A 13,269-nucleotide genomic window follows, 5' to 3' on the forward strand; every position below is an offset into this window, starting at 1 on the left:
AGCCTGGCATGCTGCAGTTCATGGAGTCGAAAAGAATCAGACATGACTTGGTGACCAAACAACAACAAAGATAAAATTCTTTTTCAGCACCTAGAGATGAGGCACTAATTAGGTAATATTAAAAGACGACTCCTTTTATCTATTCGGACAGTTTGAGAGACAGCTTAAAAAAATTGATAGGAGCTATAAATTTAACCAACTCTTCCATTACTTATTAACATCATAATAGGACATGTCATGGTGCTGAACACATGCTACTTAAACTATTATTGCTGGGAAATTCTAACTTATGATATTAAAAATAACAGAAGAGGGTGGGACAGATTAAGAAAGTAGTGTTGACATATATAGACTGCCATGTGTAAAATCGATGGCTAGCAGGAAGCTGCTGTGTAACACAGGAAGCCCAGCCTGGCACTCTGTGATGACCTCAAGGGGTGGGATGAGGGCTCGAAATCTTGAGATACACACATACACACAGAGTCATGACTGATTCGTGTTGTTATATGGAGGAAACCAACACAACACTGTAAAGCAATTATCCTCCAATTAAAAAAATAAATTGAAAGATAACATAGCTATGCATCACTTCTAATTTCTAGAAAGCATTTCCACAAACATCACACTGATGCCCTACAAAAGTCATGGTTTTAAGTTGATTTTACAATCCCCTTATTTGACAGATGCAAAAACCAAGGCCCAGAGGTTACGAGTGACTTACCTGCCCCAATAAAGTTATTAGGTGAGAAAAGATACATTAAAAAAATCTACTACTTCCCAGTGGCTAAGATTGTGGACTCTTAAGTCAGATCATGGGTTCAAATTGTGGCCTGAAAACTTAGTTAGTGGTGGTAGTATCTTAACACAAGGCAAACCTAACCATTTTGTATTTCAGTTTCCCCATGGAGATAATATTAATAGCTCCCTTCATGTACACTCCAGTATTCTTGCCTGGAGAATCCCATGGACGGAGGAGCCTGGTGGGCCACAGTCCACGGGGTCGCCAAGAGTCGGACACGACTGAGCGACCTCACTTTCACTTTCTTTCATGTCAATTAAGATAAACTGCTCAAATACAGAAAGGTCTTAGTAAACGCTTTTATCATTTACAATTTTGGCTTTACAATCCAAAAGAAGGGAGATTTAAAGATGACATTTTAAAAAAACAAAACAAGACTTTTGTTGTAAGAATACTTCTAGAACATCTTGAACCACAATCATAAACGTTTCAAGTTGATAATATTTTCATTTTGGATAAATTCATTCTTCTTATCTCTCCTTTTTACTTTTAACATTTCTATTTTTAATTGGAAGATAATCACTTTATGACATTATTTGTTTCCACCACATAATAAAACGTGAACCAGCCCTAACTACACCCATACCCTCTCCTTCTTGATCTTCCCTCCCACTGCCCCATCCCACCCCTCCAGGTCATCACAGAGCACCAGGCCTAGCTCCCTGTGCTATTCAGCAACTTCTTACCAGCTATACACTTTATTACTTCTAAAATCCTGTAAGAAATGAAACTACTTCTTTTGTGGTAAACTTTATCATAGGGAGTATTCAAATTTGCAGAAACTAAGTTTTAAAGTCATCTTTCCCAAGTTACAATATACAAATCTGAAACAATGATGCACAGTAATGAAATTTCAATTCTGAAGGCTGCTGCTGCTGCGTCACTTCAGTCGTGTCCGACTCTGTGACCCCATAGATGGAAGCCCACCAGGCTCCCCCATCCCTGGGATTCTCCAGGCAAGAACACTGGAGTGGGTTGCCAGCTAGCACATAAATTTAGAAGAAGAGAATGCAAGGGGAGAGGAGGAAGGTGGTGTGTTGGAAAATGTATCACTCCTACAGTTCTAGAAAGTATATACTCATCTTCTAGAATCACATCTGTTGGTGCCCAATAAATAATTTATGAGTGAGTAAGTGCATGAATGACTAGGAGAGACAATGTTTCTTCAAGTGAACTAATTCAAGAAAGCAAGCATTTGTGATACCTTAATAGGTATCCTTAATCTAGGAAGTCATTACTAAGGCTGAGCAAGGTTCTAAGCCACACCCCAGGGACTAGAAGAAACAGATAGTCTAAAGATTTCCCTCTGCCAATTAATTTCAATTATTCTCTTTATATGTAAATTTAAAAAATTATACCTAGGTGAATTCCTACAGAGCAAAAGTTTCCTTTTTAAGTATAAAGTGCTTTCAGGAATTAGTCACAATTAGCAAATTCCTTTTGTACGTATATACACGTAAAAGCAGTCTCAAACTGCAAAATAAAATTGATGTTCCATGTGTTAAAATGCCCATTGCTCCTAAAGGAATTTTTCCCCATTCATGTATATTCAGGACAGGGGAGCAATTTTGTTGGTAATTCTTCATCACTTATCACTAACTTGCAGAGTTTTGCACTCAAGCCTTATTTCTAAATATTAGCTTGCCATTTGATATCAATACAGCTATAAAAATGAATGCATAAGTCATTGTGTGAAAACACTATAAGCAAAAAAGCTATGGACACAGAGCAGTAACTCCGCTACCAAGACAAAACAAATAACGTAACTTTAAACTCTATGTGTGTGCTCAGTCACTCAGTCATGTCCAACTCCTTGAGACCCCATGGATTGTGGCCCACCAGGCTCCTCTGTCCATGGGATTTTCCAGGCAAGAATAGTGGAGTGGGCTGCCATTTCCTCAATTTGAACCCAGAGATGGAACTTGCTCTCCTGCATCTCCTGTATTGGCAGGGTGATTCTTTACCACTGAGCTACCTGGGAAGCCTCCTTAAAATCTATACCTCTAGAAATAAAGAAAAACAATTAAGACCTTGTAAAAGTAATAATGATGGTTTCTATATGACAGACTTGTTACTTTATTTTCAGATATTATTACCTGTTGGTATAAATTTTTATAATCCCTTTAAAAAGGTAATTCCTTAGAAATGTATTTTCAAAAGAATAAGATAAAACATGTAAAACCTAACTATAAAAATGTTCCATTAAAAACTAACACCTAAACACTTCCCTCCTGGTCAATTCTTGTTTAAAAATTATTTTTCAGAGTGATGTTAATGAAGAATATTAATCAGATCAAGTTTTGTTTTTTAAACTACCACTTGTGAGATTCAGGTGAAAACATACATTATTAAAACAGCAAAATCCAAACACACTGCTACTGGTTCACTTTAAAATCTGTTAAAAATAAATTCTGAGTATGAAAGTAAAAATCTAAAGCTATGAGACAATAACTGCTATAATAATTTATACAATTAGTATGGGCTTGGTTCCCAAATTAAATAGTAGCAATTTTTCACGTATACTAAATACAAGATAAGAGTAAAGATATACCATTAGTAATATTCTTTTCATAAAGAAGCTACTATTACTTGCTTACCATATATTTTAAAGATTACTCAGTTTTACCTCTTATAAACTAGATAAATATCTCTTCGCACTGATGTTATAACCTCTTTGGCTTCCCAGTGGCTCAGACGGTAAAGCGTCTGCCTGCAATGCAGGAGACCTGGGTTCGATCCCTGGGTCGGGAAGATCCCCTGGAGAAAGAAACGGCAACCCACTCCAGTACTCCTGCCTGGAGAATTCCATGGACTGAGGAGTCTAGTGGGCTACAGTCCATGGAGTTGCAAAGAGTCGGACACGACTGAGCGACTTCACTTCACTTCACTATGACCTCTTTGGTCAGAGGTTCCTTTCATTTGAAGAAAATACTTCTCAGCAAGGAGAAGTTATTTTAAGAGTTTATAACTCCTGAGAAATAATGACGATATCTTAATTTTTAAAAAATCCAAGAAATTGTAGAATGCTTCATTCTCACTGAAATAAATTATAAGCATAGGAAAATACATACAAAGTTCTTTTAAAAGGTGCAAAAATGTATTATACTTAAAAGATTTTTACATCTTGAAAATGAACAATGGGAAACTTAAGTTTTAAAAGTGGTAATACAAATCAGAGGACCACTTTCCCCACCACTTTTGAGACTAGGTCAATCTTTCAAGAATTAGAAATAGTATCATATGCCTTACGGTTTTACATATTATGTAACTTGTATTATATTATAGTACACTGCCCTCCTCATACATCCGTGAATTAATTAATCTAAGTAAGGATAAATGGTTCCACACCATTCCTAAATGTCAAGTGAGTAAAAATTTGTAATTTCTTATCCTAATGAAGTTGTTTCACAGATTACCCTTGGCACTCTAGGATTTCATGTATTAAGCTGCTTCACCTATCCACATCTTTGATAACTGTCTAGATAATAATAATAGTAGAGGACATATACACAGCCTTTATGTACTTACACACATTAAAAGGCAATCTAGCAGAGAGGCTAAGGGCCACTATCTGGGTCTAAACACTGCCTCTGCGCTCATGACCCCAGGCAAATTACGTTAACTTCTGTGTCTCAGTTTCCCTATCTACAAAATCTGATAAATACCTGCCTCATAAAGATTATGTAACAATTATAATTGTTTAGGTTCAGTTCCTGGCACAAAGTGCTACATAAGGATTAGCTGCTATTATTATTTTGTGTCATGTACTGAGCCAAGTACTTTACATGCATTATTTAATTCTCACAACTCTATTTTACAGGTGAGAAAATTGAGGTTTATAGTGGTTCAGCAGCTTGCCTTCAATAAAAAAGCTAACAAGAGGAAAGGCCCAAATTCAAACCCAGGTTTCTTTTCTAATGATCCAAGCCCTGATATTTATGCCAGTGTTTCAAACTGGACTCCATGAATATATTCATAGGGAATTTACAAGTTTTCTGATGATTTTTATTTAAAATTCTGCTAGAGATAATTTTCAGATAAAATATATTTTATATAGTAGATTTTAATTTCTCAAATCATCAAACTGAGGTATACAAACCCCTGGTTTTCCCATGAATGTTCTTGGAAGTTTAAGAATTTTTTTCTTACAAAGTGGTCAACTTTTAAAAACTTGAAGCTCACTCAGCTTTCATTCTTCAAGAAGGAGAGCAACAAATAATTTTCAAAATTCTTTATACCTGAGTTATTACAAAGATACAAAGTTTTAGAACTTTTGGCTAGTCAAATTGCTTGAAAAAGTAAAAACATAATTTTAAAAAACTACGGTACCCTTTGCAGCACTTGATTTTGTCTTGAAAAAGAAAAATCCACATTAAAAAAAAGAAACAAATATTAAAAAGTTATCTACTCCTTTAATAAACGGCACTTTACTTTCACATTATGCACCACTCTCTCATCTTTAATCCAACTGTGTAACTACAATAGCCTATAGGTTATTACTTGAATAACTCAAAAAATAAGCTTCAAATAAACTAATTTTCTCTATGCCACCTTTCCCCAAAAAATCCCTTTTCAGCATCTCTAATCCCTGTCAATGGTATTACTGTTCTCTCAGTCATCCAGGCTCATGACCCTGTGGTCAAGCGAGAGAGGAGGGATTCAAACACAGAACTGAATGAAAAGCCTGTGCTCTTTACCAGTGAATTCAATTCCTCCTGTAGGAACATTACCTCAAGGAGCTGTAATCTATGTGGCACAGTGGGCATACACAATTATAAATGCTGAAATAAACGATATGAAGAATGCAAAAGATCTTATTTGAGCAGCAAATGATGAGCCAAACTCCAGGGAAAAGAAGATAGGGAGTCAAGAGTAGTCAGAGGTGAGACTTTTAAGAATGAAAAGCAGTTACTGAGAAGAAACAACCTTCTCAAAGAAGGGAATAACATGCACAAAGGCACAAAAACCTCATAACAGTCAGTGAACACCAAGTAGTGTTCCAGAAAGTTCCAGAAAGTAAAGTGTGATAAAAGGGACTATTAGGAAATGAGGCAAGGAAAAGCAGGAATATTTAGATCGTGAACAGTTTAGCCAAGGAGTTTAGATTCGATCTAATGAGTAAGGGAAAGCCACTGAGTAATTTTAAGCATGAATGAAATATTACTTTTTTTTTTTTTTTTAGAAATAATCCTCTGGCACTGAAAAATAGACTGGAAAAGCTACAGTCCAGAAGCATAGACAACTGTTAGGAAACTGCTAGAATAGTTCAGGCGAGACAGTGGGGAAAGAGGAGAAAGAGACTGATTCAAAAGATAGGTAGGAGGTAGAACATCAGGATTTGGTAACAAGTTAGACTGTGATTTGAGTTTGGAAGCAAGATGGAGGAAAGGAAGGAATGGAGGCAAATTTAAGATTTTTAGCTTAAGTTCTGGGTGGATGGAAATGCACCATGTTATTAAATGCAAATGTTAACTAAAACAGGGAACAAAACAGGAGAAACAAAGTAAAAGAATGAAAGCTGACAAGGACAGATGGTGTTGTTACTTCTGGTACATCCAGAAGAAGCTATCTAATAAATGATTAAGTCAAGAACCCAGGAGAAAGAAATCTAAGGCAAAAAATATAAAATTGGGAGGTATTAGCCAGGAGAAACTAGCTAGGGAAACTGCAAAAGAATAAGACCACCAATATTTAAAATATAGGCACACAAATAAATGAAAAGTAGGAAAAGAGCAGTGATACAGGAGTTTGGGAAGGAGTTTCATGAAATGTGAACTGTCGATGTACTGAATGTATCAAAGAGGTGAACTTTAATCCTCTTGGATTTGACAACTGAATAACGAGGACAAACAGTGAGGTTACAGAGGTAATGGATGGTAAAGAAAACTAAACTAGGACTTCCTTGTGGCACAGAGAATGGGAATCAGTCTGCGGACACAGGGGAGACGGGTTCGATCTCTGGTCCAGGAGGATTCCACAAACACAGAGCAATTAAGCCCACGGGATGCAATTACTGAGCCTGTGCGCTGAAACCACTGAAGCCCATACGCCCTAGAACCAGTGCTCCACAAGAGAAGCCACTGCAATGAGTAACCCCAATCGCTGCAACTAGAAAATGATGCCGTAGCAGCAAAGACCTAGAACAGTCAAAAATACATAAATAATTTTGTTTTAAGGCTTACAAATAATAAATGCTGAAGAGGGTGTGAAGCAAAAAAACAAGCTAAACTAGATGGGGGCTGAGTGAATGGGAGGGGAGGAAAGAGACATTTATCTTGGCTGAGAAGGAGTAAGAGCTAGAGAACAGAGTTAAATAACATTTTCAGGATGGCAGAGATTTTAGCATTTTTATAGGATGAGATGGAAAAGGAAACGGCAACCCACTCAGTCTTCTTGCCTGAGAAATCCCAAGGACAGAAAAGTCTAGCGGGCTACAGTTCATGGGGTCGCAAAAGAGATGTACACAATTTGGAGACTAAGCAGCAGCAAAGGATGAGAAAGGGACCAGTGAAGTGTGAGATTTTTAAAGTATGGCTTTGTACTTAGGCTTAATATAAGGAAAGTTAACCATGATACAGTATTAACTGAAAAAATAAGCTGAAGCACATGTATGGTATGACGTAACTTCTATGGCCTTCAAGTCACTCTGTTAGCAACTACCACTAACTGAAACCACTCCCACCTCCCCAGCCCCCCCAGGACGAAAACTCTGTGAGAGGAGAGATTTCACCTGCCTTGCTCTGCACACAGCCCCGCAGCTTAACATACTGCTTGGCACATGCAGGCACTCTACTGTTCAATGAAAATGTCTGTGTGCACACACTCATGTACATATGTATGCATATATTGATATTTACATGCAAAGCATTAAGAAAGTTCTAACTTATTATCTGAACTTATGCCAGGGTTGAGTGTAAGACCAGGGGGTGAGACATACAATACTGATTCATTTTTTGCTTTATAGATCTCTGTTCAAACTTTTAAACAATGACCATATGAGCCTAAGGAAGTTAATCTATTCTGCCTTTCTATTTTCTTTTGGTGGGTTGTCATGATTTAATGTGACTTAGCTGATCCTTGAGTTGTTTTGGTAAGGCAGTTCAAAGTCAGAATCTTAAAACTTAGAGCTGGAAAGAACATAGGCATTATCTAAGGCAATCCCCAAATTTTACAGATGAGAAAGCAGAGACTCACAGTAACTTAATTACTAAAACTAGGGTACTGATAAGAAGTTTTTAAAGATCAAATAATTAGAAACTATTTAAAGGGCTAATCTACCATACGTTATACATAACTTAAAAGATAACTAATGAAAGCTCGCTAAAGCTTACTCTCACATTTAACTTACAATCTTCTGGTGAAATTATTACTCAAAGTAAACTATTTCCATAAGAACACTGGTTGACCAACAAAAGCTATAGTTCATGGGGTCGCGGAGAGTCGGACACGACTGAGCGACTGAACTGAACTGAACCATTATACTGTGACAAAGGATTCAAAATACATAAACATAGGGAGTGAAGCTATTCACCGTTAGGTGTGCACACTAACTGAACTAACAGGCACCTTCTTTCTACCAGGATATACAGTAGGTCAAGCATGTAATACATTTAAGGATTCATCACAGTTTGACTCAAATTTCTATATCAGTATCTATAATATGTATTTAACAGAATTCAATAAAAATTAAATGTTGAATAGGCAAGAAATAATCTAATAAATATTAAAAAATGACAACCATTTCTCTTCACGTATATACTGTAGTTTACCAGGAATACAACTGCTGTCCAAACTTTTGAGTATCACTTTACATTTGTTTACAAACTATGTCATTTGATCCTCACAACTGTGACAGACAGCAGAAATGGTTTCTCCCATTTAATATGTAAGAAAACGAGGCTCAGAGGTTAACTTGATTAAGGTCATTTTGACAAGTCCTAAGACCTGGATTCTCTCTTAGCCACTGTTCTTTCCATCCCCCAGGCTACCTTACATTTACCATTTATTAAAGTGCAAACCACTTTATAATTTCCTTCCTTCCACACTGGTGAAAGTGATTGGAGGTTACCTAAGCACTAGCAATCCTATCTCTTTCTAGTCCATTTAAAATTTTCGTGCCTAAGAAAACATTAGTCATTCATCTTAACAGTGACAAGAAAAAGGTGTAAGTCACCTTAGTTGAGAATTGTGCACCTTTCATACAGTAATTCTGTATGAAATCCTACCAAGTATTCAATTACTTTCTTAATTCTAATAAAAATATCCTCTAATTTAGAAAGCTCTCTACAAATAATACCCAAAGTAGTATGGGCTTAATAGTTGAAAAAAAATCTGAAACCAAATCTCAGTCCTGTCACTCACTAGCTGTTTAACTGTGGGTACATTTCTTAGCTTGAGTCTCACTTTCCTCACCTATAAAGTGAGGATGACACCATCTGCCTCTGTTGAGTTTGCTGGGCAGATTCAGCAATAATACTTGCAAAGCCTTTATTTCTTAAAAAAAGGCCAGTTCATAGAACAGATCAGTTCCATTGTAGAAACAAGCATGCAGATAGGTACTGCTCATAAGTAATGTCATTTATGTGAATTTTACTAGTGTAACTTCTAGATACTAGACTTTTATTTCTTGTCTCTCTCTGTAATATCTGGGGTAGGACACAATATATACATACATATATATATATACATACACAATATATACATATATACATATATATATATATATATATATATATATATATCACTCTTGCTCCCAGGGCACCATAACATGAGTGCTGGATTTCAGTCCTCTTCTAATCCCTCTATAGTTAAGGACTATCATAATCTATTATTTGACTATCTTAGAATTGGCTATATCCAAACTGAGGCTTACACTATTTTCACTCCACTGTTGAAGTCTGCTAACTGCATCTTTTGACTATTTCGAAATAAAACTAAAGATTTTGAACTAGGAAGTCAATTTTATAAATATAAACCATGACAGTGAATTCATGTTGAGTGAAAAGGATAGAAAGTTTCGGGGACTGGGGTACAGGGGAGAAGGACCTAACACTGAGAACTTACCTATTCAGCAGTACATCTTTCTAAATGTTATAAATGTTACATTTTGTAGTATTAAGTATATGTGGAGATATCTCTAATTTCTTTAAAGTACATCTAAAGTACATCTTACTAAATTTACTTTCTTTTAATCTTCCCAAGCATCACTCTAAGCAAGATTAGCATCATTTTACAGATGTCAGGGAAGCTCACACTCTAGCTCACTCCCCCTTAGGTACGATAACTACAGGAAGGCTCTTGCTCAACTCAAGGCCTTTCCTCCTCCTCTTGTAACCTCTGCCCAGAATGCTCTCCTGTCTAATACAAGGCTGTCGTCTTGTCCTGCTTCAGGTCTCATTTCACAAAGTTCCCACCATTACCATGTCTACAGTGGTGGTGGAGTCGCTAAGTTGTGTCCAATTCTTCCGATCCTGCAGACTATAGCCTGTTAGCCTCCTCTGTCCATGGGATTCTCCAGGCAAGAATACCGGAGTGGGCTGCCATTTCCTTCTCCAGGGGATCTTCCCAACCCAGTAATCGAACCCAGGTCTCCTGAATTGCAGGCAGATGATTTACCAACTGATCTATGAGGGAAGCCCTATATAGTAGAGCCCTGTCTATAGTAGAGTACACCAATTACACCATCCTTATATTCTTCATAGAACATAAAGTGATCAGTATTCATCTTCTTTCTGTGTTGAAGGGCAGGGACACCTTGACTTACCACTGCTGTATCCTGAGTGCTCAATACAGATGATGCTGGCTTAATGAATGAGTGAACATGTCTGCCCACAGCCATTCAGCAAAGTAAAAGGCAGGGCCTGGAGACGAATCCAAATTAACATGACTGCAAACCCCTGCACTGCCATTCCACTACTTTTCTCCACTGGTGGAAGTGGAGCTGCTCTGGGCTGGGAAATCAATCAGTTTAGAAAAGCATGCCTTTTGACCTTCTACATTCATTAACTTTAAAGAAATTAGAGATATCTACACATATACTGAATACTACAAAATATAATACTGAAATATTACAAAATATTTAACTACAGTTTCAAGAGATCTTACACTGCCTTTTAGAACAACTCAATTTGAAAAAACAAAAAAACCCACTGCCTTAATGATGCCTGAACAATCAAAATAACTTCAAATTTTGAGTAATTGGACTGGCATCTCCACGTATGGTTACTACTTAAGGCCAAAAGAAAACTTAAGTCACACATTTTAAATGCTCTCAACTAACAGGCTTGTTTATAGTACCTTGTTCTTTTAGAAAATGTTTTGAATTCCCCAATACAGAAAAATCTTAAAACCAGACACGGGGTTATCATTCTTATCACGATAACCATATTCTTTCTTAAAGAAAGATGACACGAATGGCTTCACTGTGTTGTGCTGCACTATTAAACCATGTGCTTGCAGGTTAAAGTCACCTCGGGTAAAATGCCCAGTGCGGCTAGAGCCGGCCACTAACACATTCCCTTTGTTGCCTTCACCACGGGGTTGAATACTTACTGCCGAGTCCTCCATCCTCGGATACTCCTGTCCCTCTCATGCCTAGGTAAGTCAGTCCCAAAATGAGGAAAAATAGGCAGGCAGCAGTTAAGAGAAACATGGACAAATAGTGGGCACTGAAACCCCCCGTTGGGGACACCTCCTCCCGTTTAAATTGTTGGAGAAGTTCCTCCTCGGGTTCGGAAAGCTTCGGTTTGTTGTATGTGTTCTTCAGGTAGGTATGATTGGAGCCTGTATGATTGGAGTGATTGATCCTGAGTGAACTCGAGGCGGCCGCCGCCGCGCTGGGAGGGAGGCTGTTGGAAAAAATCCTGGGGGAGTCCACGCCGAAGGCCCCGCCGCCGATATGATTATTGGTTTTAAGAAGGGAGCCTGTGGACGAATCCAGGGTTGAGTCCATGTCCGCGAGTGGCGGCGGCAGGAGAGGGGTTAGTTTCTTAGCGTTAACGCGGTATCTAGGAATGGGGCTGGAGTCCAGCGGATCACACCCTCCTCCCTGCTCCGCCGCCGCCGCCGACTCCTCGAGGTTTCGGCTCCTGTCTAGACTCCCGGCGGCCGCCGCCCTGTCATTCATCGCGATTCCTCCCCCTCCCTGAACTGAGGTCTCTAGCCGGCCGCCGGCCGATTTCGCAGGCAGCGGCGAGAGAGGCTTACTGTGGCCCCGCCTGGGCCGGTGCCGAGAAAGGGTATCGTCCTTCAGTACCTGTCTGCTGGAGGCCACGTCGTCGTCCTCCTCCTCCTCCGAGTCCGAATAGTTTTCCCGGCAGCTGTAGGGCAGAAGCCGGCTGCCATTCACGGTCCGGCCGGACCACAGCGGCTCCTCGGCCTCCGGGTCCCTGTCCTCGCCGTCTTCCCCCTCCTGCTCCTCGTCGTCCGCCGCCCCATCTCTCCCCGACGGGCTCTGCAGCTCGGGGGCCGCCGGCCTCCTGGCCCCCCACCACGAGTGGGGCTTCCTCCGCTCGGCCGAGTTGCTGTTCGTTACCTCGCTGGCTGCCAGGGGCGCCGACGGCGGCTTGAGCCCGCGATACTGGAGCGGAGCCCGGTCTTTCCTCCCGCCGCCGCCGCCGCCGCCGCCGGCCTGGTCCCGGGGACTGGCCTCCACGTCCGACTCGTCCGAGCTGAAGCCCAGCAGTACTTTGCTGCCAGCCGTGGGGGTGGCCGAGGCGCCCCCAGGCCCTCCCAAGGGGGTCTCAGGACCCGAACCCGAAATCCGGCCCAGGCCCCCAGGAGTCCGTAAGTAGGAGAGGTCGCCGGAGACCGGCCGGACCCCCATCCCCACGGCCGCCGCCGCTGCTCCGGCGGCGGCGACCGTGGCGGCTGCCGTGTTATTGTTATTACTGTTCCGCGTCTTGGTGCCGCGGCCCCCGGACCGGTGCTGCTGCTGCTCTTCCTCTCGAAGCTTCTTCAGCTTCTTGAGGTAGACCGGGCGGGTGCTCTCCGTCACTGGGCCAGGAGATAGGCCGTAACGGCGGAGCTGAGAGAAAAGCTCCTCATCCGAGAGCTGCTGAGGCGCCGAAGCCGCTGCCGCCGCCATTTTCTCTCCAGGGTGTTTTACAAGCTCCGCGCTACCGGAAGTGACGCGCCGCCCTAGACCCTGAACTAGACCGGGCTGCGTCGCTCTCCCAGCGCCACGGGCGCCTTGGCCAATGGGAGGCGCGGGAGGAGCTCACCTGAGCGGGAAAGGGCCACCTGAGCCGCGCGCGGCTTCAGCGGCCGAAAGTTTTTCTGCGCTCTCGTTTCGGGGTGTCTCCTTCTCCTCCTGTTCTCCGCCCTGCCCTTTTCAGCGCCTTTCCCGGGAGTTGCCTCCTGCCAAGCCACACCTTGACCTCTTTTTTCCAGGTTCCTGCCACCGGGCAGTAATAATTGAAGAGAAATCTGCCTTGAAGTTCTTGGCATTAATTTTCTTTTCATCCAGATTC

The 13,269-nt window shown here is 40.8% G+C and overlaps 1 protein-coding gene across 1 annotated transcript in view; it reads right to left on the reverse strand.

Moving 5' to 3' along the window:
• LEMD3 (LEM domain containing 3) overlaps positions 1-12,907 on the reverse strand; it is a 71,238-nt gene extending 58,331 nt beyond the window's left edge. Inside the window, exon 1 of the mRNA XM_055394125.2 lies at positions 11,351-12,907. Coding sequence (XP_055250100.1) covers positions 11,351-12,884 — 1,534 coding nt within the window. The 5' untranslated portion in view covers positions 12,885-12,907. The remainder of the gene's footprint in view (positions 1-11,350) is intronic.
• Between the last annotated feature and the right edge of the window lie 362 nt (positions 12,908-13,269).

Source organism: Moschus berezovskii, chromosome 6 (assembly GCF_049115385.1).
Source record: "Moschus berezovskii isolate FMDL1 chromosome 6, NW_MosBer_1.0, whole genome shotgun sequence".
Lineage (NCBI taxonomy): Eukaryota > Metazoa > Chordata > Mammalia > Artiodactyla > Moschidae > Moschus > Moschus berezovskii.